Source organism: Tachypleus tridentatus, chromosome 11 (assembly GCF_004210375.1).
Source record: "Tachypleus tridentatus isolate NWPU-2018 chromosome 11, ASM421037v1, whole genome shotgun sequence".
Taxonomy (NCBI): Eukaryota; Metazoa; Arthropoda; class Merostomata; order Xiphosura; family Limulidae; genus Tachypleus; species Tachypleus tridentatus.
Window position 1 is genome coordinate 50,498,187 of NC_134835.1, and position 27,531 is coordinate 50,525,717.

General features: G+C 34.5%; 1 protein-coding gene across 1 annotated transcript in view; it reads left to right on the forward strand.

The window, feature by feature from the left end:
* LOC143232134 (uncharacterized) overlaps positions 1-27,531 on the forward strand; it is a 251,424-nt gene that overhangs the window by 221,847 nt on the left and 2,046 nt on the right. Inside the window, exons 5-8 of the mRNA XM_076467222.1 lie at positions 8,170-8,441; positions 10,057-10,140; positions 16,056-16,223; positions 25,165-25,269. Of these exons, the coding sequence (XP_076323337.1) occupies positions 8,170-8,441; positions 10,057-10,140; positions 16,056-16,223; positions 25,165-25,269 (629 nt within the window). The remainder of the gene's footprint in view (positions 1-8,169; positions 8,442-10,056; positions 10,141-16,055; positions 16,224-25,164; positions 25,270-27,531) is intronic.

Sequence of the window (27,531 nt, forward strand, 5' to 3'; positions counted from 1 at the left end):
ACGAGTGGCTAAAACGTCTATATAAGTAAAAAACAACAACAATAGTTTTCTTATTAGTCTCCCATCATTTCACATCGAAAACAGAACTTAAAATCATATTTGTTTTTCGTGATAAAATTCCACCGGCTGAATAAAACATCGTGTTAAATTTCTGTCAAACCATAAGCCAAAGAGCCAGCTATTAAATTTTCATAGTTATTGACTTGATGTTGTGAACATTTTGCAGTTCAGAAACATGCATAAGCTCTAATCGTAATGTGTAATAACGATTGTCAATGTAACCTAGCTTTGCTGGAGGTAGCTGATCCTGACACCATTTTTAGTACGTATATATATATATATATAATCACGTTTTATATAGAATTGTGTATCATTCGATGCGTATTCTCGCCACAACTTACTTTATGTCTTCAAAAAGAAGTCACAACCTTTTAAATATAACCAGATTGTTAAACGATATACACGAATGTTACGTTAGGACATGACATACCGAAGAATGGAGCCTCCAATGTTCTCTTTGGAAACATAAGAACTTTTACAGCAAATCGCTGAGGACAACAACAAATATGAAAACCACATGTCAACTAATCGGAAGCTTCGCCCTCACCATAAGGATTACGAAAGAAAAAGCCAAGATGGTGAACCTGGGAAACATTCCTTGTACTGTTAACAAGATGATGAACTGGTAGTTGAAGTTTCTGGTACAAACGAAACATTCCAGCCAAGCTTCGAAATCAATGGCTAATTACATAAGAAGGATAACCGAAGAACCCGAAATCACAGCAAGCCTACATTTGACACTCTGTTAACTCCTGTAGTGCATCTCCAATGGACTTCTCTGCTGTTTGTTTGTGTATATGTGATCTTGTACAGGGAAGGGCTCATGAAACATTTGTCAAAATATATGGTTTATGACTGTTTTTCACAGAATTTTGTTACGTTGGAAATTACATCATGGCCTTCATGATGAACATTATATGATGAAGAAATAGTTCCAAGCATACTAAAATTTCTAGAAAATCGTTCTCATAAAAGCACTCAACTGTCAGTAGACTGGAACTGGTACAGAATCCCGGCATGGCCAGGTGATTAGTGCACTCTACTCGTAATCTGAGGGTTACGGGTAGCGCGGATAGTCCTCGTGTAGCTTTGCGTAAAATTCAAAAACAAAACCAACAAACCATGTTTTAAGCATATGATCCTTTTTAGTTTTTCTAGACTGTTATATCTCTTAATACCAAATAAATAACACTTTTCACATGTGTAAAAACCTGCATCTACCTTTATGTCAGTGTGAACGATTAGTATAAACAGCAATATTTCTACTTTTTTATTTAAATATCCTACAAAAATGGAATATGGAGTATGTCTTTTTTTTCTTGTAATGACATCATTAAATAATAATAACAGCACGTTTTTATATATAAAGTGAAACAGAAACGTGTGTGCGCGTGAACGTATGAAAAAAATACCCGCGCGTGTATGTGTGTAGCTGTTTATTGAATATATTATCTCGGAATATACGTTGTGCGTGGCATCTTCGTATGTTTTACGTGTCTGTATAATTGTTGAAATCTAAAATATTAACAAAATATTGTTAATATTACATGAATGCAAAAAGGGAGATACATTTTTTAATTTCCTTTTTTTCTTCTTTTGCGTTTGTTTCAAAAATTTATTTCGGTTGAAATTACGTTTCAGCTAGATAAATGGATTTTTGTTTCCGATTGCGTTTTTATTACAGCGATAAGCATTAATAAAGTGCAGTATAAATAAGTATAATTTCTTTGTTCGTACAACTCGGTATTCAATTTTAACATTATCTGGTGTGGTTTATCTATCTCTAACTTTGTCACGTTTTACATTTGATGGCGCAGAATTAAAATAAAGTGGATCCTGTTATTTTACGTTCATGTCTCCCATGGTAATTAATTATTTCTAAAAAACAAACTTAATTGTACGTTGTTGAATAAATTCCAAGATTGAATCGCGAACTTTAACAAATGCGTTTTTGTAAAATAACTGATGATACAAGGCTACTTTTGTCATTCTGTCCAACTTCGTATCGACAACAATACAACCTCAGTGTTGGAGATACTCCTGTACAGCTTAATGATGTTGTACACACTGGTTTGGATGCTGTCATGAGAACAGCTAAATTTCCGTATCACAGCGCTTTTATTCTATCATATATATATCTTCCTAAGGTATCTGTGTTGTTGACAGGTGTAAACTAAAAAGAGAAGTTCCACTAAACTAATGAAGTAGACTGATTCTCTGTGTTATCAATCAAACGTAACTCAGAGGCCACGTGAGAAGCGAACGGCGTAAGAGTTCTTCGCTTCATTTCATTTAATGGTTGTAAGATGTTTGTCTCCATTTTTTTGCAGTTTTTTTTTAACCAGTAAGTTGTTAAGAGTGGTATTAATACGTTTCTGATAATCCCAAATGTGATTCGCCCCGAATTTATTTATCTTTTACAAAGTTAAGCTTTTAATATCGTGATTGTTTCACATTGTTTTTCTACTTTCAAACTTTTGACGAAGTACTAAAAACTTAAACAGATAACTGGTAAACATTCAAATCCATTTAATAGTAGGGTTGTTATTTAACATCATAATTCAGGGTCCATGTATACGTTAAAAACAAAAGAACAACTAAAGATGTAGAATCCTGTTATAATCTTTGTAACACTTAAAGTGTAACTAGTGTGAGATTAAGTGCTGTATATGTTAGTGTCGTTGTTCTTTCTACCAGTTACGCCAAACGAAAAAATTATATGCACATTGTATGTAGGAAAAAATATTTTTTCTCTTTAAAAAGGCAAAAAGGAAATACACGCTGTCGTGAAAAGGTTCCTGAGGATGTTTTAATAACAAACCCTAGATTTCTCTTTATATATATATATATATATATATATATTATGCAGCTTATCATCAGAAATTGAGTGTATGATGTATTAAACATCTGCGCACTAACTTTTATAAGAGCTATGCTCTGCATCCTGGACATATTTCTTCATCAGCTATAGAGGAGAGTAAAACCCATAATTACACTTTACTCCTGAACACTGCAATTTATTTCACCAACGGAAGAAGCTTCTTTGAAGAAGTGAAACGTCTTAATTTAGAATTTATTTTCATTTGCCCAAGAGAAGATGAATTTTTCAAAACTCTGAACTGGTGTTTATTCTTCATGAATTCTAATTCTATCGAATTCAATGTTTCGGTGTAGATTGTAAATACACTGTTAAATATTTTGTTGATTTTTTTAAAGAAAAGTTATTTTGTTAACTTGCGCTAAAATCTGGATTCAATTCCTTGTGATGGACACAAGCCTGCTCTGAAAGAAAGAAGGAAACAAATAAATATCCTATATTATCTGCTTTATTTGAAAATGCCCCATGTATTAAAATTTTGATTGGAAACGATTCAGTGTTTGTGATTATTTCTAGTTACATTTCGATGGACTAAGGTATTTAAGTAAAATTTTAACTTTCTCGTCTCTTTAGCTAGCAGTGCTCTCTAATTGGCAATATTATCCGCATTTTTTCTTTAAGAACCAAAGGTTGCGTGACTTATGTAATGATTCTTTAGGACTTTGTAACATGGATAAAGAGAGATAATGCTAGGTGATAAGTTTTCTGAAACAGATTTATCTCATGGAATTGACAAGCGTTTCAAATGAATTATACTCCTACCTTCATACATTTTAAATGGCTTAAAGATAAGTCGCATACATTTATTTGTTAAAAAACATTTCTCATATCACTTTGATGCGGTTTCCCCAGTTATTTAGACGTAAATTTGTAGATTTAAAGCGCTACGATCTAATGTTTGGTGTTCGATTCCCTGTAGCGAGGGCCTGGCATGGCCTAGCGCCTTAAGGCGTGCGCATCGTAATCTGAGGGTCGCGGGTTCACGCCCGAGTCGCGCCAAACATGATCGCCCTCCCAGCCGTGGGGGCGTTATAATGTGACGGTCAATCCCACTATTCGTTGGTAAAAGAGAAGCCCAAGAGTTGGCGGTGGGTGGTGATGACTAGCTGCCTTCCCTCTAGTCTTACACTGCTAAATTAGGGACGGCTAGCACAGATAGCCCTCGAGTAGCTTTGTGCGAAATTCCAAAAACCAACCAAACCCTGTGGCGAACAGGGTGCAGATATTTCATTTTGTAGTATTGTACAAAATAAATTTTTAAAGGCAGTGTCTTATAGCTTGACAAGTTTTGTTGAATTTATTTTGTGGTTAGGTGCTTGAAAGAACACCTCCAAAGATTTCTTCCATATAACGTGTCTGAGAAGGAATGCAATAAGTATATTACGAAAAAAAAATAACTGAAACGAAAGTGAGTCATTGGAGTTTGTTAGAGTTCGATAATGTTTTTGCTTAGAACCTCATTCTTTAGAAAGGAAATTTATACATATCGTCAGCATTATAGGATAAAAATTGCAATTTGCATTTGAAATCAAGAAATGCACGTCGATATTAATGTGTGTTATTGTCATGCAAGCAACTTTCAGAATTAAATAACATTGTTAATAAAATACCCAGAGAAAATCCACCAATGTTTCATGCTGTTGTTCATGAAAATAATAATACCTGTATTTTTTTTTATTTTTTTTTTTTTTGATCTGCTGAAGCGGAGATAAACGTTTGTCTTAAAACGGCGTATGGAAATACATTGGTTTAGATTTGAGTAAGTTGCCAATAGGGAGAAGACACAACAGGAAGTTCATAAACAATACCATCCTTATATCTCTTAAATTGTTTTTAGAAGTGTCTCAGGTATTTAAATGTTAACTAGATAATGTCAAACAATTATGAATAATAACTGAACATGATACAACTTGGCACAAAATGCAAATAATATAAACGACATATTTATCTTCTCTGATCATCAGAAAAACTAAGTCATTCTTAGAACAGAATAAATTTGCATGGAACTATTTTTTATTCGCCGCAAGACGGAATTGTAATGTTTATACTGACTTGTACGTAAATCTCAGATGGTTTTATACAAGGATGGTAAATAACATATTAACTTTACATCATGAAGTACAAAAAGTGTATAAAAATGAATAAATGTTGTATTGATTCAAGTAGGCGTTCTGTGGATTTGAGTAAAAATAGATTAACTCTCATGTGTGTGGAACGGTAGCAACCAAGACCTATAAAGGAAAATATCCTAATATCTCTCAGGTGGTTTATGCAATATACGCACAAAGCGTTAATGATAATGTATAAAAGTTTTAGACCAGTGTAATTTATAAAATAGGTGAATTGTGTGCATTATATTTTTGCGTAATATTTTGTCAAAGGCACCCACCCTCTCCAACATTTGGTTTTTCTTCATACTGTTAAATTTCCATTTCTGCTACGCAAGAAAGGAAAACTAATACAGATTGTTGAAATTCTTCTTGGACAATTATGTAAGATTATAAATACGGTTAAAAACAATATCCTTTATTAGGTTTGCGTAAAAATAATTTTAATTATATTATATAAAAGGAACTAAAATGTATGTATAATTTTAAGCTTCTCGTTGAAAATATCTTTAAAGTTTCATTATTTTTTGTTCTAAACGAGAGATGCTAATTCTCCATTAAGATTTGAGTGAATAAATACAATGTTCACCACTTTTTAACCTCAGTACCTTCAAACTAAATAAAAGAAACTTTTAAATCTCAGCAAATTCTTAAAGCAGCCTCTATTGACATAATCATTTTCTCATAATAACACTTAATTTCTTTATTTTAAAAAAGACAAAAACAAAGAGAATTATAAGTCTGAAATGGCATATTCGTATCACACAGATGCAGGATCGAACTTTGACATTTTGAGGCTCTCATGGAATACCACGATGCTAGAGCCCCTAGTGTGATTCGAAATTGATTCCCCGTGGCACTTAAAGACCCCATGCATGTGTTGCACCATGTCTAATTAATTACTTGTACATTTAGTTGCGATAATAGAAATACTTTCCAAATTATATAGTGCCTATAACAAGTCATTGTTCCGAGGTAAACGTGTTCCTTGTAGGTCAACGGTAAGTTTATGGACTTACAGCATTAAAATTCAGGGTTCAAGTAATCCATTTAGTAGCTTTGCACTAAGAAAACAACAACAGCAGAAGAGAAACATATAAAATAAATTGTACGGTGTTAAAACATGAATATTCATGTATCTTCTGTAGAAAATATTTTCTATTAATTATTTTCAAATGCTTCATCTTATTCCTTAAGTTTCACTTCTTGTTGTTGCTAAGCTGAATACTAAAGAAGCGAAACTTAATTTAGCATCTGCTGTGTCCTGCATTCTGTACTAAATCACTCCCGTTACTGTACCTTGTTGTGTTGTTCGTCAACTAATATCAAGGGAGATGGTCATACATGTATACCTAAAAGTCTGCCTTATTATCAACCGCATAACGCTGAAACTTGGAAGAGTAGTTTTTAAACCATTTGTTACAGTGATCTCTAATAAAGACTTTTTTCTTCTAGTTTTTACTTTATATGTGAGGATCTAATTAATCTTAACAATACTAAATTCATTAGTTTACAGTTCTATGTAATTATATCACATAGAAAAGTTAAAACTCTTGGTTTTTTTTATGGTCTGAAACGAAATTAATTTTTGGTGAATGTAACTCTTTCTTTATTTTTGTCGTAGGTTAATATACAATAATCATACATGGATATAATAACGAGAAAACTAAAAAACAACAAACAACTCAAGCTCATATTTCACTGTTCTTTTTACCGTAAGTTGAGAATTGAGAATAAAAAATGGAAATTAATGAAATATATATCCTCTCCATTGGATGTGTTTCTGTTTGGTTTGAATTTCGTACAAATCTGCACAAGGAGTGTCTGCTCTAGCCTACTATAATTTAGCAGTGATAGACTAGCGGGAAGGCAACTCGTCAACAACACCAACTCCAAAGAATAGTAGGATTAACTATCACGTTATAACGCTCTCACGGTGGAAATGGCGAGCATGTTTGGAGGGATGGAGATTCGAACACACGTCCCTCAGATTGCGAGTGGGGCGACCCTAACGTTTTGGGATATGCCAGTTAATCATAATTGTGAATCAGTGAAAAAGGGAAATTTAATAAGTGCGTTGAAAAAGTAAATACTTTGGTCTTTTGTATACATTCGTATATTTTTAAATGTTTGGTAGCTTTATTTATCATTGTATTCACAACTGTCTTTCTTTTTTCTTTAACTTGACCATGATCACTACTGGTTAGCTCATTGAACTGCGTCCCCCGCGAGGACAGCGGTAAGTCTTCTTATTTACAAGCTAAAATCAGGGGTTCGATTCCCCTCCTTAAACACAGCAGATAGTCAGATGTGGCTTTGCTATAAGAAAAACATGCATTGAACTGAAATTTGAAGGTGTCGGTTTTAAGACACGGTGCTATCACTGTGCTTAGCATTTTCAGATGTGGCTGTGTTATAAGAGTGACGGTCAAACTCTCTTTTCAACTATAGAGTTTGCATCGTGCACTGCTGGTTGGTAGGTTGTCTTACTTCTGGCTCTGATAATTAAGGAAACATAGAAATCTCTGACTTGACCGTTTAGATGATCAAACGAAGTGTGCTTTTTATGTATATAAAATTCAGCACTTTATAGTGCCGACGTCCAGCATTTGTGGTTTACGTTCAACCATGTTCAGATCATGTATTAAATAGTTAAAAGTTTTAGTCTGCTAATCATCCTTTTCTCAGTCTTCGTCTGATATCCCATCATGGTAAGGTGATTAGAGCGTTCAGCTCGTAATCTGAGGGTTACGGGTTCGAATTCCCGTCACATCAAATATGCTTGCCCTCTCAGTCGTTAGGGCATTAGTGTTGCTCTGTGAATTCCACTATTCATTGGTAAAAGAGTATCTCAATAGTTGGCTGTGAGTGGTAATGTCTAGCTGCCTTCCATCTAATCTTTTTCTGCTAAATTAGGGACGGCTAGCACAGATAGCTCTCGTGTAGCTTTGCGCGAAATAAAAAAACAACAATAAAAAACATAAATAACTTCTTAAGAGTAATATTTTCTAAGTATTTAAATGTATCTACAAATATATTTGCTCGAATCTCATTACTTGAAATTAAATGTCTTGTATTATTTGGCTAAGCTGGTCATGTTATGTATATATTATAAAAAAATAGTCCAGCCTAGAACGTTCCGTAAGTCAACAATCACAAGTTCCAGAGAAAGATACCATTGTGTTTTTGGATACAATACATCCGGAAGAAACCGATCTAAACATGGCTCACCAGGAGCATGCGCCTGCTGTCAGTGCGAGATCACAGAGTCAACCTTCATTAAAGGAAATGCTCCCAGAAAATTATCCAGACGTGCATGACCAGCATTCTGGAGATTCTTATTCTACACTGGAGTACACTAGAGACCAAAGCCAATCCTTTGAGGATCCAGATAAGTTAGATATGATGTTTTCTTAACCGTCTTTCCTTTTGTGAGAGCTGTATATTCTATAAAACACTAAAAATCTTAAAATTAAGGGAGAAAAATCTTAATATATTTTACAGTTGCATTGAAAGCCTTCCCTGAAAACGATAATTTGAAACGAATGATTCGTTAATTATAACAGGTCAGGTAATCTGTTTGTTTTCTTTTAGGGTAGTGTAAATTTAGTTTATTTGAACGTATTTTTAAATCATCCAATCATCACAAGTTCACTTTAATCATTGTTTCGTGTAAACATTTAAAATTAAACCATACGTTCTTTGTTGTTGTTTTTTTCAAGTTGCATTTACAACAAAAAAATCACAAATGCATTTGGTGAGTGTGATTCATGAAATGGGTGAAAAAGAATAATATTCAAAATGTTAAAAAACAACTTTACATTAGAGTTTCTGGAAACACTTAACTAAATATGTGTGTACATGTATAACTTCTGAGTTGAAACTTTTGCCAGTTCATAGTAGAAATTTCATACAAGTAAATGTTGTTATTCGCTTCACTATAAAAAAGTCAATATTAAACTGTTCAGTTTATTTAACAAAAACAATCTTGTGACTTCAAATAAAAAAAATGGATTTGAGCTTCAAAACACAACACGAATATGGGGAAGGTAACCCCTGTGTAATGAAACAACATCTGGTTTGGTGCTCTGTTTTTAACCACAGGTATATGAGCATGTGTCTTATACGGAAATATCAGTCTACAAGTCTAGTCTAGTGTTATTCACGACAGAGATGAGAAAAATATGAAAAAAATTAAGTTCGTAGTATCTGTACAAATAATCTCATCGTTGAAAATTTATTTTAAATTTGCATCTGAATGCTTATTAATTAAAGAAACTGATATTACTTAATTGTACCACTTTTAACAATTTAACAATTACAAAGGTCGATGTTTAGAATGCTTTACAATGTTAAAACTTCGGGGCTTCGTAGGATGGTACATGGCTATGGTAAGACTTCATTGGTAAAATACGAAATTCGAGAACTTGTCGTTAGAAAAGTAAGAGTGTGCGTTATTGACAATTCAATAAAACAGCCGATAATGTAATATTTCCTTATATCGGTGCCAGGTCGGTAGACCACTTATATAACAGTGTACTCCGACTTTGAGCAGTAACGCCCCCCAGTGGTTCAGCGGTATGATTGCGGACTTACAACGCCAAAAACCGGGTTTCGATACCCGTGGTAGGCAGAGCACAGATAGCCCATTGTGTAGCTTTGTGCTTAATTAAAAATCAACAACAGTAACTTATACTAATCCTGCTGCCATCTACTGTCTGACATTGCAGTTAACAAATACTAGCCAAAAGTAAAATACATATTTTTATCGGTTCTTCCCCTCCTCCAACAAGTGAATAGTAGAAAAGCTGTTAAGCAAGTCTTTATAAATGAAGTATTTGCAGTTTATTATTCGCATGTTTCACTCAAAAGGTAGAACCTTAAATACTTCCTTTGTAACAAATATATACCCTTCTATTGTATAATAAAGAATGCATAATGATACTTAACTTTCCATGTTGTATCATTTATTTATGAATGTAGATACTGATTGTTTCTATTTAATTTCAGTGAAGATGAACAGTTGGTATTGGAGAAAAGCCGACCACACATAACACCAACACTTCGTACTCCCGATAAACTATATCAAGATAGGTGAGGACATATAACTGATTTTTCATTAAGTGCACAATGACATCGCATATTTTAATTTTTAATAAGGCTTCAGTACCTCAGAAGTTTTTAATTTTCATTCATATTTTGTGTTCGTTTTTATCAGACTTTTTATTCTTGACACTGCTTTTCTTAACTCAGTTTATTTGAACTGTTTACTATTTATGTTATTGTAATCTCTAGTATATTCCAGTACGTAAATTTTTCATTTCTTACATTGCTTTTTTTTAATTATCATATACTAATAGAAAATTTAATTACATGTTTTTCACAAAATATTTCCTACACACAGACAATTCAACGCAATTCTGCGTCTACGATAACACTTGGTCTGTTTGATCTCAGGCCTGGCATGGCCAAGCGTGTTGAGGCGTTCGACTCGTAATCCGAGGGTCGCGTGTTCGAAGCTGTGGGGACGTTATAATTGTAACGGTCAATCCCACTATTCGTTGGTAAAAGAGTAGTCCAAGAGTTGGCGGTGGGTGGTGATGACTAGCTGCCTTCCCTCTAGTCTTACACTGCTAAATTAGGGACGGCTAACGCAGATGGTTCTCGTGTAGCTTTGCGCGAAATTAAAAAAAACCAAAACTGTTTGATTTGATTGTTGCACTTCAAATAACATCTGAATGTGTTTCCATAGCAACTGTAGCGCCAGTTTCTTAAAGGTAGACGTATATTTCGACATCAGTCTCAACCTATACTGATATTAATTTAAAGTATAGACATTAAGTGTACGTCATTTCAAGATGGTAATTATTCATACTCACTACTAGCAATAATATTGTGATTTTCTTATTGTAATTTTTTAATTCAATGTCTTTACAATGTTCTTAGTTTATTACAGATCCTCAGGCCATCGCTAACTCCAACTGGCAATAAGTTTGCAACATCCTGAACAGTTACAACAGACTTTAAAAAAGAACGTTTTTTTTATTTTAATCGTTCCTTAGTTCTGTCAGAGATGTTGAAACAAAGAATTAATGTCTAAGTCTGGTTTCAACAGCATTTATAGCGTGGTTAAATACATTGTTGTGTTGAAAGACAACCGACTACAGTTGAAAACTAAATGTTTGTCTACTTACATAGATATTCGGTGGGTCAGCGGTTAGCTTGACGACTTTTATCAGTACAATTCAGGATTCTGTCTCTGATGTGCGCACAGCATTTATAGCACATCTTATGGCTTTACGGTAAAAAAAAAAAGAAATTGTCGTACTTGTTATTGTTCGCTGTCTGTGAATTTTAAAGTTCACATCTCATTGCCGTAAAAACTCGATATGTTTTTTGGAGCCGTGAGTGCACTTTAAGATGTAATGGTAAAATCCATTATTCAATTAGATGAGAGTAGTCAAACGATAGGCAATGGGCGTTGTTAATGTCAGTTCAAATTTACTGACGACAATGAACAAATAGCCCAGATATAGAATTATTCGTAATAATTCAAAACAAGTTGAAAATCTTACTAAGAGACATAGGCCCGGCATGGCCAAACGTGTTAAGGCGTGGGACTCGTAATCTGAGGGTCGCCGGTTCGCATCCCCGTCGCGCCAAACATGCTCGCCCTTTCAGCGGTGGGGGCGTTATAATGTTACGGTCAATCCCACTATTCGTTGGTAAAAGAGTATCCCAAGAGTTGGCGGTGGGTGGTGATGACTAGTTGCCTTCCCTCTAGTCTTACACTGCTAAATTAGGGACGGCTAGCACAGATAGCCCTCGAGTAGCTTTGTGCGAAATTCAAAAAATAAACTAACTAAGAGACATTGAATTTTCCATGCTTCTTTGTTATTATTCTATAAGGTACGTGAATGTGTAGCATCCTCAACCACTCTGAATTACTTTCTTACCAGTTAGTACGTTTACAAGTGCATTTATCAAGCGAATGTGTACTGCACGTATCATATTGCTCTCCCTTAATCTGTCCTGATGTCTGTAACAACAACATACACACAGATCTTCTGAGAATAATTTCTGAGTGATCATTACATTCAACTTGCAGGTTTGTTTAATTGTGGTATGTGCTTCTCCCCAACCCAATACAGCTCCATGTATACGCCGTAAGGTTTATTTGTTGTATTTTAAATATACGACAGAATTGATCAATTGATTGAGGTTTTCATTCATGCCTTTCATAGTATGTTTTTGACATTTTAAATCAGGCGTACTTTTCTTCATATACTTTAAGAATTTGAAAAAAAAAAGTGTGACTGAGCCTGTGATTTTTTGTCGTTTGTTTTTTTCCACGTCGACTACTTAACCCTAAATGTGTACTTTTAATTGCATACAGTAGCTGTTGCTCTAGAACGAGGAATCTATTACTTTTCTAGACAACTTGATCATTTTCGAGGTTATGGAGTCAATCATCACGTTGGTTTCTGCTCGCTCATAAACATGTTTTTTTTGTGAAACGTTCACAACTTATTTTCGTAATATGGTGTAAGCACCGATCTCTATACTGTTATGACAGTGACATCTAGTGGTAACCATATTGTTAATCCTTAAATTGTCGAGTGCAATCGTGTTAATGGCAACAATATTCAAGTAGTGGTTAAATGTTTCTATGTTTTAGTGATCCCAAGTTTTAACTTCACTCTGCGTGTTTTAGTTCAGTGCTATATTCTTTACTTTGTTTTTGTGACAAGTTTCTGTGACTCCAGTTGTCAAGGTATCCAAGTAACCTGTACAATACACAATACATTCTTTTTTCGCTTCTTTTGTGTGTGTGTCATTTTGACTATATAGGTAATTATTTCATCTATGGCTTCTTTCTTATAAATTTAACTGTAGGTTCAGTTGCCACAAACTTAATTAAACTTTTCAGCTGAAATCGTTTTCCAGAATCACGTGGAAACTGCTACACTTGAACTTAAAAATTATGTATCAGAGTTAACTTTCGTTTTTAATCTTTGAATGTACGCTAACTGTAACTTATTTCCCAGGTCTGAGCCTTTTTATTCTTGCAATTCAGCAAATCGATGTGAACTGCCATCTAATGTATTCACTGTATCCAAGCCCGGCATGGCCAGGTGGGTTAAGGCGTTCGACTCGTAATCTGAAGGTCGCGGGTTCGATTTCCGGTCGCACCAAACATACTCGCCCTTTCAGCCGTGGGGGCGTTATAATGTGACGGTCAATCCCACTATTCGTTGGTAAAAGAGTATCCCAAGAGTTGGTGGTGGATGGTGATGACTAGCAGCCTTCCCTCTAGTCTTACATTACTAAAATAGAGATGGCTAGTACAGATAGCCCTCGAGTTGCTTTGTGCGAAATTCAAAAACAAACAAACAAAATCGCAGATAACCCTCGTGTAGCTTGGCGCGAAATTCAAAAAACAAACAAAATAAACACCATATCCACTTTTTAAAATTTTCTGTGCAAAGGTGTTTCAAGTGAGCTTCAGAATGTGGCGTATATCAAGCATAATGTGTATTTTGCATATTTTATTGGTGTGATGCGAAAATCATGACCGTAAGTTTTTTGGCTGCATATTGACTCTATTTTTTTAAAAAAGGGAGAAGTGGCAACTTGGACTATCAGAAACAAATGCCATAGCTGTGCTCTTAGCTTCCCACAGGTTTTGTAGACCTATTGTCGTTAGGTTTGTTCATTCTTATCCTGTCATGCTATTAATACAGAAGTAGTCAGCAGACACCCTCCAATTGCTGTTTAGAGAAACAACCATAATAAACATCAATATATCATTGGCAAGAGGGAACGTATCGTTTTCTATATCTGTACCAGTGTCAACATAGCCCAGAAAGTTCTTTCCATCCCATCCATATGTTTCTTATCGTCACTTTATCTACCATAAAAACACAAATATGTAACTTTACAAGCTCTTTCATTTCTTTGTTGTCACGTGTTCTAATGAACTGAATGCTTCTTTTGTAAACCCTAGTGAGCCATTAATGCTTTCGTACCACTTTTGAGTAACATACGAATGTTGTAAAATGTGACTGAAAGTACGTCTTTCAAAAATATAGGCTTTGATGGAGTAAAACTTCGGTGTCAAAGTAAAAGAATGATGAAGTGCAGGATATACTTTGCGAGTCAATTATGTTTTTTTCTTGCCGTTAATAAGCAATACCATGTTAAAGATTTATTAAGTGGTACAGAAAAGGAGCTGTTCTGCATATTGAAACCACTGGCGGATATTTAAAATTCATCACAATCACTCTTAATGAAATAGCAATTGTTTCAATCATCTCTATTTGTTGCCTATTTCAAACGATTAGCTGTTTCCTTTATTTTTTATTACTGCAGGACTGTTACTGACATGGTAGCTAAAAATGTAGAAGTAAATGAACTTTGGCATTGTTCTGTACAGATGTTGTGCTGGAAGTAATCAGATGTGAAACAAACATTTTTAATGACGAAAAACCCACTTGAAGATCAAATGTATCTCAGAACAGCTGGTATGGGCATTAACATTTTTATAATAAAGCAGAGAACAACGTTTCGACCTTCCTAGGTCATTTTAAGGTTAACAAAGGGGTCAAGTGTGCTTGAATTGGTGTATTCGCGTACCGATGTCCTCGTGTCTTGGCTAATTGCAAATAAATCACAATATATAATTGAGTCAAAAATTTACTGAAACCATTTATTTTTTCACTTTTTTAATGAATACTACACTATACGGACGACATTCTTTATTGCTATCGTATTTATTGTTCACTTTTAACATCTACAAAAATGCTAAAATGCAACTTGAGGAAAAAAAAATAGCCTGTCGATATAAACAGCATAGTAACGAGCACTGTTGTTCTGGTTTACGTAAAGAAAACTCACCGTAACCAGAATTAATGTTATACCAAAGTAAAACTTCGGCTTCAGGCTACAACTTCCAACGGTGTGTATGAGAGAGAGAGAGATAGGAGGAGAGAACTAAAAAAATACAATCTCTAATAATTAGCTCCGGCCATGTATAGAATTGAAATTTCGATATCCGTGGTGGGCAGAGCACAGATTGCCCTTTATGTAGCCTCATTCTTGACTTCAAACAAATAAAATTAAACAAATCAACTCTTCTATTGTCACAACTTCATACAACACTTTTTACATTAGATACAGGCTATAACATGAGAACTTGGTAACTTAAAGTACAGGAAAACATGGACAAGATGGTCGGCCACTTTATAACTTTGGTTTAAATCATGTTAAAGTGTCAGTTCTCTGTTCTGTTCAGTGCAAAGATCAACAGATGCAAGTTGAAAGGTGACTATAGTTTCCTCTGTTGGTACTGAATCAACAGGTGCAAGTTGAAAGGTGACTATAGCTTCCTCTGTTAGTACTGAATCAATAGGTGCAAGCTGAAAGGTGACTATAGCTTCCTCTGTTAGTACTGAATCAATAGGTGCAAGCTGAAAGGTGACTATAGCTTCCTCTGTTAGTACTGAATATAATAAGAATGAAAACTTTACCCAGAGTATAAAACTTCCTCCATTCCGTCATTGTTAATTTTTACATTTTACGAAGTACATGTCAATATGTACATTTAAATAATACTTCCCTATAATATTGAATATTTTATTAACAGAACAATAAAAGTTTTTTGAACTTCAATGTGTCAAAATGTTTCAAGATCTAACTTTCAAAACGTGTGATTACATTTTGACAAATTCCAAAATTCATTTAAATGAAAACTTAGAATGTGTCTTTTTACAGTTTTGTATAATTTATAAATATCTGTATATTATGAAATCTGAAGTTCAGACTAGTACTCAGATCTTCCAAGATTAATCTTTCATGTTTTGTATCCCCCTCAATAATTGTTGTGTACACTAACACTACACACAACGTTTTTAATCGTTTGCAATATTTTCAGGCTATAATTAATAAACACATGTTATTATAAAATTCATAGAAAGAGTATAGGTAATAATTTGATCTATTTTATATAGAAAGCAAATGCAAAGTAAAAAACAGCAAGTGAAGTCAAAACCAGGAACAAGTGTCAAGAAGAAAATTCCTAAACAAAATCGCTTACCATCGAACCTTACCCGGAGTCTGTTTGAGCAGTTCTGTGGTTTGAAAGTAACGCGACAAGCTTTGGAACTAGTTGAACTCAGGTAAGTTTGTTGTTGGTATTGTTTTAGTTATGAGTTACCCATTTCGTTAAAGCGCGATTGAATAACTTATTATAATTTAACACATATCTTTATAACTCTTGTCTGTTGTTGTTTAATCTTTATAACCCTCGGTACTAAAATACATCGTTATGACAGTTCTTTGTAACGTTTCATATACTGAACATTTTAAAATCTTCATATGAAAACCGTTTTTTGAGATATTGTTCAAATAATATTTATTAGGTATCATTGTTGCTAGTTCGCTTTTGTAAAATAATTTTGTGCCTAATGTCTGAATAATATTTGAGTAGCCCTTTACAGGTGATATAATATTGAGATTTTAATACCAACACTTGTTTTTGTGGAGTGGCTAGTTAACTAATCGCGCTGCATGGAAATAAGATCCATTGTTTGTGACTGTCGTTTATCATCTGATAAAACTCATTTAACCAATAATAAAGTGCATTTAATGTATTATTGCATGTCTGATAGGTGGCTAGAGAACGTTATGCAATGTTCTTATATGCCTTTTAGTTTTATATCCAAAGATGGTGCAGTTCTTATCCATGGTTGTAACAACCTAGTAAATTTTTGGGCACAAAACAAGCGGAACCAGAGTAGTCCTAAATATATAGGGCAAAGTATTAATATTCATACATGATAGGATTTGATATGTGTTACTATTTTGGTTTTACGTGTAACTTCATGAAAACATAAAATATTCACCTGCATGTGAACTAGCAGAACGTTTCGAGAACTGTTTAGTGTTTTAATATTTTTCGGAGGAAGAGGCGCTTGCGTTGCTTGTTTGTTCCACTTGAAACGTTTTGTCTGCGTATCTATTATATAAACCCTTTTCTAACTTCTTTATGTTACCACTTTTATCACTACGCAACTTATTGATTTTCCTTACAAGATAACAGAGATGTTTTCGAGATTCGTTTTCAACACTGTTTTGGAAAGCACATCTGCTCAGCACTGAAGTTTTTGGTTTTAAAACTTCTTTCACTGATGATATTGTAGAAGATAACACAAATATTAAAAACAACTTTATTTAATATATTTACGTTAATTTATAGAACGTGATTTTAACATTGTTTATTTTTTTGATCAAAACTTTTTTCTGCTTAGTGTGTCGATGAAAATTTTCTAACAGCTGAATGAAAACATAATCTTGTTACACTAAATTAAACTCAGGTTTCATATAGACTAACATACAAAGAGAAAAGCCAAACCAGAGTTAGTTTTGCTTTACAATAGTTACTTGAACATTTATGCAAACGTAAAGCTCAGATAAGTTAATTTAACTTATCATTAGAAGAACTTCGCTTTGATTAGAATTAATTTTTAAATTCCAGGTTAACCTTTGTAATTGTTTTTAAAGATTCATTAATCTAAAACACGTGTAATGTGGAACCTTAAAAAAGGCTCAATTCATAAAATACTAAAAAATCGAAAAGTGGTGTTGTCATCAAATGGACAACAACTGTTATTTACATTAAGTTTTTGGTCTTATATATGAAAATATTTAACACTGTGAGTTAATTTAATCTTCTGTTATACATTCATTGATTACAATGTATATGTCAGTAAAAAGAGCAAACACTTGTAGACGTTGGTTGTTGTGGAATTAAGCACAGGGCTACGTAATGGGCTATTTGTGCCCTGCCCACCACGGAAATAGAAAACAGGTTTCTAGCGATGCGAGTCCGCAGACATGCCGTTGTGCCACTAAGGGGTGTAGACGTTAAGAAAGCTTAAAACATCAATTCACACGTGTGTTAATATAGTTGTTTTCGAGGAAGACGTACTAAGAAACAAATGGTAAAAATGTATTGTTTAACACTGACAAAGTCCAGATAGCCCTCTTGCAGCTTGATGTTTCTGCTAACATGTAGTTTTAAAAACTAGAAATCCATGCATTTCAGTGATAATTTTTCATTACTTTGTTCGCCATCTTCAGGGACTAGTAACAAAATGATAGACAAGGATATAACAGTATACCATAAACATTCTATGGTCAAATAAATACATGATGTTTATTAGAAAAGGTAGCTGGAACGTATTCAGTTCATCTTCACCAGTACAAAATGATATGTTTTATTATTACTTTATGGATGGATTGAAGTACGTTTTCATGTTGGTAAATTAAATTTAATGTGATAATTCACATCAATGACTTTTAATAATGTTTATTAACAAAGGTAACAGGAACGTACTTTGTTCATCTTAACCAGTAAAAAAATTTATTATGTACACTTTATATATGCAAAAACGGCTCGTTTGGGTTGAGAAAATATTTTACATAGAAGAGCGAACAACGTTTCGACCTTCTATGTAAAATATTTTCTCAACCCAAACGAGCCATTTTGCATATATATTTCTCTACAAGTGGGTTTTCTCGACATCACTGATTATGTACACTGTCATTCACTTATACTAAATTTAATTGTTTGTTTGTTTTTAAATTTCGCACAAAGCTACTTGAGGGCTATCTGTGCTAGTCGTCCCTAATTTAGCAGTGTAAGACTAGAAGGAAGGCAGCTAGTCATCACCATCCAGCGTCAACTCTTGGGCTACTCTTTTACCAACGAATAGTGGGATTGACCGTCACATTATAACGTCCCCACGGCTGAAAGGGCGAGCATGTTTGGCCCGACGGGGATGCGAACCCATGACCCTCAGATTACGAGTCGCACGCCTTGACACGCTTGGACATGCCGGGCCATTAAAGTAATAATTTATCAGTTTCCTCCAATAAACTCTAAGATATTTTTTTTTATTTCCACCCAGCGTATAACGCTAACATCAGGGGTTCGATTCCCCTCGGTGGGCTGAGCAGATAGCCCTTTGTGGCTTTGCTACATGAAAAACACACCACCCAGCGTCATAAGTATAGAAAGTTTTGAAGAGAAAATAACATTACGGATCTTTCTGTAAAATAGTGCCAGACTTGAAAGCCTAAGAGAATCGTGTTTTAAACATTTTGTACAAGGTTTCTGAACCAGTAAAATAGTTTTAACATAAAGGGAAATAGAGACTAGTGGAACTTTATTAATTTACGAACACTATTCTCTTTGTGACCTCTTGATTAAAGATATGTAGTTTATTTATTTCACTTTTAAAGAAAGGAATGTATTAGTTACATAGGCTGAAAAAAAACTATATTACTGATAAATGGCATGTTACGTAGATACAAGTAGTAAGTTTATTTAATATTAAAATACAGTAAACTCAAATCCTCTACAGATAAAAATATTAGAAATTTTCATACATACAATTATTGTTTGTTTACAGCATTACTATAATTAACCAAATTTCCACAGTTTTTGAATCATTTTAATAAACTGGTTAGAAGTTTTCCATTCCCGATTAAATGCTACCTTATTTTAAAGAAGTTAATTGGGTTACAAAACTGAAAGTGTTACTGATCTAATATGATTTCAATCACGTATCAGCGAATAGATGAAGCAACTAGCAAAAAAGAATATCTCTAATGTCAAGCATAACTCTAAATAGTATATCATTACATGTGTGTGTGTGTGTGTGTGTGTATATATATATATATATATATACATACATACACGCTTTTCACATCAAATATTTTAACTCATTTCAATGACATTTCATAATGTCGGAAAAAATACGTGTGCTTAAGACATTTTAATACAAGATAATAAACACCCTATAACCCGAGCGCGCTTTCGAAAAGTAGACCTTTCTTCTTCAAGGGTAAACTGTATTTTTTTATGCAGTATATGTGGGGAATGACATAAGGGGATCGTCGTAGGAATCTGACTCCATGTGTCAACCCTCTGGGGCATTGATATCTTCTTTTCTATTGATGTCTATAAAATTTCGAATAAACCAGTATATGACACACGGGAAGTGACCTAAAGGAGTCAGTGTTCGAATTTGGCCCCATTGTCACTTTGAGGTTTTCTGTGTGTTTTTCCTTGCGTTGAACTGGTACGTCAGTTAGTATATATAAATTAAAATATATTATTTCTATTACAGTTACATCCAGTCCTAGTATTCATATGTGGATTTACTGCATAAGTCATAAACTCGAAGTCAGAGAATAAACTGGACTCGATTATAAAAAAAACCTGAATTATACTGCACAGTTTTTACAGTTGAGAAGGAAGATGCTTGTTTTGTTTGATTTTTTGGAATTTTGCACAAAGCTACTCGAGGGCTATCTGTGCTAGCCGTCCCTAATTTAGCAGTGTAAGACTAGAGGGAAGGCAGCTAGTCATCACCACCCACCGCCAACTCTTGGGCTACTCTTTTACCAACGAATAGTGGGATTGACCGTCACATTATACACCCCCACGGCTGGGAGGGCGAGCATGTTTAGCGCGACGCGGGCGCGAACCCGCGACCCTCGGATTACGAGTCGCACGCCTTACGCGCTAGGCCATGCCGGGCCGAAGGAAGATGCAATTTAATCGATCATGAAATATATATTTGTCTTCTTTTTTATTTTTTTGAAGTACTAAGAAAAATGTTTATACAGCTCTGAAAAATCGTTCATAATTGATTAGTTATGTTATCCTCAGAAATTACAGACGCTTCTTATTGTTACAAGAAAGACTATTTACTTTTTTATTTATAATTAACCTGCGTATTAATTTATTTTATTTTATGTAGATGTTAAAATAGTATAGCACTAGCCAAATCACTGACTCTCCTCCCGTCTATTATGAAGTCCCATTGTAGCACGTTTCTCAGAGCACGCTGTAGATTCCTACCGTAATTCCAAAGCATCTACAAAACTGAGGCAACCGGACGGTAGCAATCACTTTAATTTTGTTTTACTATAATTTACTAACAAAACATCGCCCTATTGATTATCGTTTTTTCGTCTGGGAAACACTGCACAGGATAAGGGTTTGGATTGTTTCCATTAGTTAAACGTATTTCATTGCATCAAAATGATTGAATGTATAAAGCTAAAAAAATTCATAAGTTTTACTGATAAAAAACTGTGATGTTTTTATACATTAAAACCGGTACCATTTATTTAAAGATAACAGTCTTTTTAGAACTCCACTTTCTCTGTACTACATCAATAAAGACGTAAAGAAACCCTCACGTACAGCCCTAGTAAAAGTCGTGTTTTTGATGTGAGAGGAGTTATGTTATGAAGAAATGATTATTGCACATATTACAGACATTTTTCGAAGTGTCCGTGTCATGAATACCCAAAATGTGAAATGTGTTATGGATTTTTGTTCGTGGTACCATTCAATTGGTGGCACAGGAGTTTTCTGTTATATAAATGGATACTGACTTATACGCTACGACCGTTATAGTAAGATTATTCTGCGTACTTTTATCTTTAACATATTATACCTCCTCTAAATAAAATTATTTTAACACTACTAGTATTCATGCTATTAAACTGACACGCAAGATCAATAGATAGAAGTGAGCATCAGAAAAGAAACTCAATAATTCTATCGCTTTCCTTCATCTCGTGGTGAGAGAAAACCTACTTTCCAGAAGCACTCAGGTTTGTATGTGTTTCTATTTTGATACTAAATGCATAACTGACTAGAATCTTGTGCTGGAAGAGAGACCTTCCTCACCAATAATCTTCTCAGGTTTCTTCTAGTAAATGCTTATTTAAGTATGATTTAAGTGGAAACCGTCCTTCCCATTTTTTATTGTCCCTCGCTGGTACAGCTGTAATTCTACGAATTTACAACGCTAAGATCAGGGGTTCCATTCCCCTCATTGGACTCAGCAGATAGCCCGATGTAGTTTTGCTATAAGAAAACACACACGCACAATTTTTTTAATCACAATGGAAACTTACTAAACCATGATTCCTCCTTTTTCTGATTCATTCGTTATTTTGTACATTGAATATAAAAACAAACGCTAAGTATTTAAAATTATCTTCGGCCATAAATGTTCAAAATACAAAATGTGGCAGTGTCTATCTGCATTCTTAGGCCTAATGTTACCACCTTAAGCCTAGCTATGTCTAAAGTAATAATAATGCTATAAATCTAAAGTATGAAATCTGAACTATTCTAAAAATATCGTGAATTATATAATACTTCTGTTTTTGATGGTGAATAGATAAATTGTTATCCTTATATAATAACGGCTAGACACTAAACCTGTTAATCATAATAATTTTATTTCTGAGCTTTAGTTTTAACGGAATATAAGCCATAATGCCTGCATATAGAGTTTACAATATTCCCAGTTTGAACTAATAATATTTGTAATATAAAATCTATTCTTCTAAGGTTTAATAACGGCAAATCAAAAATTATAGTTGTAACTTTCCATAATGGTAAATAAAGCTTAACGCACTGACGATGCCAAAACTTATTCCAAATTTTGAACTCTGAATTATGTTAAGAAACATAAATGAAACCTAGCATCGTGGTCTAATTCTTCTTTATCATTATTTTTTATTTTTCTAAACTTTTTCTTAAAATCTTTATTAGAGGGAGACGTTGTTTAATGAAATTAATACAATACTTTGAAAGCTTCGAATATACAAACTAGAAACCTAATGTAACGTATCATATGACACAATTATTGCGTTCTCTTTTATCCTATTTTCTTTATTAATGGAAAGGAGACAAAGCTATTTCATTACGTAAGTGATTAATATGAACATTTTATTATGAAATAATAATGATAACGAGCACATTTCTGGAAGGATCAGCAGTAAGCTGAAAGACGTATCACGTAACATTTGGGTGTTAGTCTTTCCAGTGAGTATTCTTATTGGGTAACTATGTACTTAGACGAGAAATATATTTTATGTGTGTTCACCTGAACTCCACCTTAAACAGCTTAGAGACCTCTACAATTTAGACTTTACCGACCCTAATTTTAGACTGACGATCAGAGAGAAAGAATGAATTTCTTTAATCGGATGTCCCGTATTTTGAAGCTACATCTCTTAACAGCTTAGTGAGATTGACTGTCATTCTTATAACGCACATACAGCTGAAAATGCGAATCATGTTGATAGCACCTTTTCTTGAACTCGAGATTTTTGGAACTTTAATATGGTGTCCCATAATTGCCAGATTGGTAGTGCTCTTGACTCGCAATCTGAGGGTCGCAGATTTGAATCCCCATTCCAACAAGAGTGCTTGCTCTTTCAGCCGTGTGGGCATTATAATGTGACGGTCAATCCCACTATTTGTTGGTAAAAGAGTAGCCCAAAAGTTGGCGGTAGATGGTGATAACGATACCTGCATTTCCTCTAGACTTTTACTGCTAAATTAGTGACGGCTAGCGCAGATAGTTCTCGTGTAGCTCTTCGCGCAGTTAAAACCAAACCAGAAGTGATGCTCCAACCACTAGGTTACAGTCCAACCCAGCCATCAAAAGACGTTGTTAGAAGTAGATAAATAATGAATTCACTCTTTCTATGTTACACAACAGTACCTTACGATGTTAAGTTCTGTAAACATTTATATTTTTATTTTTATACGGCCCGGCATGACCAGGTGGCTAAGGCGCTTGAGTCGTGATCTGAGGGCCGAGGGTTCGAATCCCCGTCGCACCAAACATGCTTGTCTTTTCAGCCGTGGAGGTGTTATAATGTGACAGTCAATCTCACTTTTCGTTGGTAAAGGAGCAGCCTAAGAATTGGCGGTGGATGGTGATGACTAGCTGCCTCCACTCTATTCTTACACTGCTAAATTAGGGACGGCTAGCGCAGATAGCCCTCGTGTAACTTTGCGCGAAATTAAGAAAACAGACAAATTGTATTTATACTTGTAAAACAGATCGCTCCCTAGAGGCTCTTTTATTAGACAATTTTCTTTTTAAGTACTGTGCGGTCTGTAATGAATGTACTAATACTAGTACACTTAACGACCACTCCTTAAAGTTCAGTCACGACTTCTGTTCGACCTTTATCAAAAATATTAAAATATGAATGTTATTAGAGTCGCTTACAATTTGTATTGATTTTAGGTTTTGGTTTGTTTTGAATTTCGCGCAAAGCTACACGAGTGCTATCTGCGCTAGCCGTCCCTAATTAAGCTGTGTAAGACTAGAGGAAGGCAGCTAGTCATCACCACCCACTGCCAACACATGGGCTACTCTTTTACCAACAAATAGTGGGATTGATTGTCACTTTATAACGCCCCCACGGTTGAAAGGACGAGCATGTTTAGTGTGATGAGGATTCGAACCCGTGACCTTCAGATTACGAGTCGAGTGCCTTAAGCACCTGGCCATGCCGGGCCTTGATTTTGGGAAGTTGACCCTTCAAATAACTATACTTTTTGTTTTCATGTTTCACCAATAATAGTCGACCTGCGACACGTTCGTAAAAGAATAGGTCCTACACAGTCCATTTATTAACTAAGCAATTTATATCTAAAGAATAATTCAGACATAAAATCTATGGCCCATATAATAAACGATATTTTGAAACCAGTTTCACAAAAAAAAAGTTCAATTGTATTATCATACTTTTTGTAGTAGTCTTTTGAGTGAACCAAACCATACTTACATTTCTACTTTATCACAAGCGATTTGTTTTGTTTCGCAGTGTATTCTTGAGACAACGAAGGAAGAGTTACTATCATTTTTCTTCCTTCATTTCCATACTGATATCTTGTTTCTACTTCAAGAACGCATGGCGCTGTCCATAAAGACCTTTTTTAGCGCTCTTATTGACTTGTAAAATGGTTGTGTTATCTGAAGTAACTTTATGATGATTAGGTAGTAGATTTTTGTAGTCTTCTGTGAAACATCTGAAAGACTACAAAACCAGAATGTAGAAGAAAAAAAAAACATATCTATTCATAATTTCCTTTGAATCCTTTGTTGATTACATTTTGTATGAAACTTATTTAAGAGTTAACTAATTTTATTTATATTTTCTACTCTGTTTCACGCTTTTATTTCAATTTCTCGTCATGATATTATTATCATCTTCTTACAGCAGTGACCAGTTTTTCAAGAATCTTTCATCTGACTTGATGACGTACGCAAATCACGCTGGTCGAAAGACTGTACAAGTAGCAGACATTGAACTTCTGCTTCACAGGTGAGCACAATTAGGAAATGATAACAACAGCTAAACTATTTCGTTGGTGGATCTTGGCATGGCCAGGTGGTTAGGGCTCTCGATTCGAAATCTGGATTCGAAGGTTTGAATTCCCTTGTTACCAAACATGCTCGGTCTTTCAGCCATAGTGGCGTTATAATGGCATGGCCAACCCCACTGTTCGTCGTTAAAAGAGTAGCCCAAGAGTTGGCGGTGGGTGGTAATAACTAGTTGCCTTTCCTCTTGCCTTTGCTAAATTAGGGACGGCTAACGCAAATAGTCCTCGTGTGAGCTTTGCGAAAAAATCAAAAACTAAAATAGAACTTTGTTAGTTAGTTTTGTGCTCGCACGTGTTTCACAGATAACAAGAAAGAAATACAAGTAGTACTAATTACACCTTCAGGTAGGTTTTACGTGTTAAACAATTTGCTGAAGAAGGAACGTTTAAATAAGAGTTTATCCTGCTATCAAAAGATTTCAGTGATTGATGTGAGTGTTTATAAGCCATATAATATGCAGAATATGACTTTATTTTAGAAAGTGGCCCAAAATATTTACACAAACTTAGTTAACTACTCGAAAAGTTTTAATAAGTAAAGTTATATTTATTTAACATAATTCGTCCAATATTACGGCAGCGCACTAGGCTATCATCTCGTACATGATGGTCGCACATGCTGCCAAGACGTTAAATAAATCTACTTTATTCACTTACAACTCTTGAGATAAGAAAACATTAAGTTTCTTGGTAAGTTTGTATTAATGTTATACGCAAACATTCATTTAAAGTTTCTTGACCAGTGAAAAAAGAAAAGAAAAACAGTTTTCAACACCTTATCATTAATGTCAATGCTGGTAATTGAATTGGAAGGTTCAAGCCAAACCATAGGGCGTTCAGCTCATAATCTGTAACTTGCAGATCATGATCTGAATGCTCTATGATGTTTTTCTGACTGTACTGAAAACTTGTAGTCACGAAAACATCATATATATAGAGTAGACGAACTTTTGGTTTTTTTTTTTTATTCTAACAGTTTAATATTGCTTTCTTATCTACAACAGCTGAACAATACGTTTTTTTTTAATTTCGCACAAAGCTACACAAGGGCTATCTGCACTAGCCATCCGTAATTTAGCACTGTAAAATTAGAGGGAAGGCAACTAGTCAACACCACCTTCCGCCAATTCTTGAGCTACTGTTTCTAACAACGAATAGTGGAATTGACCATGACTTTATAACACACCCACGGTTGAAAGGGCGAGCATGTTTGGTGTGAAAGTGATTCAAACCTTCAGGTTACGAGTCAAGAGCCGTAATTACCTTCCATCCCAGGTCCAACGTGACATTTTAAATAAGAGTATCTTTTATAACGTTTATTCATAATGACGAGAAACCCACTTGAATTAAAAATGTATTCTCAAGACGGCTGGTATGGGTATTAAAACTTTAATTAAAATGAAATACAGAATAATATTTAAGTCATCTTCAGGTTAACAAAGAGAGTTTGCAACTCAACCTTTAGTTCTCCAATGGCTCACCCATGAGCTTGCTGACTTACAAACGTGAAATAGAACAGAACATAAAACAAACAACCAAACCTATATAGCGAGTTTACAGCACGTACACTGACTGAATAAGCGTTGCAAACATTGGTGATCAATGAGAGATATGGATAACTACTTTTAAGATAAGATGGGTGGAGTTTGGACATACTATACACTAATTGAAGATGATTTGAACCACTTTTAAGCACGATGAATTCCATAGCTTATGTATAACGAGTACAAATTATTAATGAATGCAATATTATTTTTTAAGGCGTTGGTTAAAACATGTTAAAATATGTAAAGTTTTTAGTCGTGACGATATTTTAATAAAGAGTAACTCGTAATTAATATTTATAGCATTGTTCAGAATGTTCCTTATTGGACAGAAATTGTGTTATTCATTTGTTGCACAATAAAACTTCCTCATGCAATAAGTAGACCAAGAGAAATAAACTTGACTATAAAGCTTCGTTACGTTTTATTATAAGCCCGGCATGACCGTGTGGTTAAGGCACTCGACTCGTAATCCGAGGGTCTCGGGTTCGAATTCCCATCACACCAAAAAATGCTCGCTCTTTCATCTGTGGGGACGTTATAAAGTGACAGTCAATCCCACTATTCGTTGGTAAAAGAGTAGTTCAAGAGCTGGCGGTGGGTGCTACTTATATTGTTAAATTAGGAACGGCTAGCGCAGATAGTCTTTGTGTAGCTTTG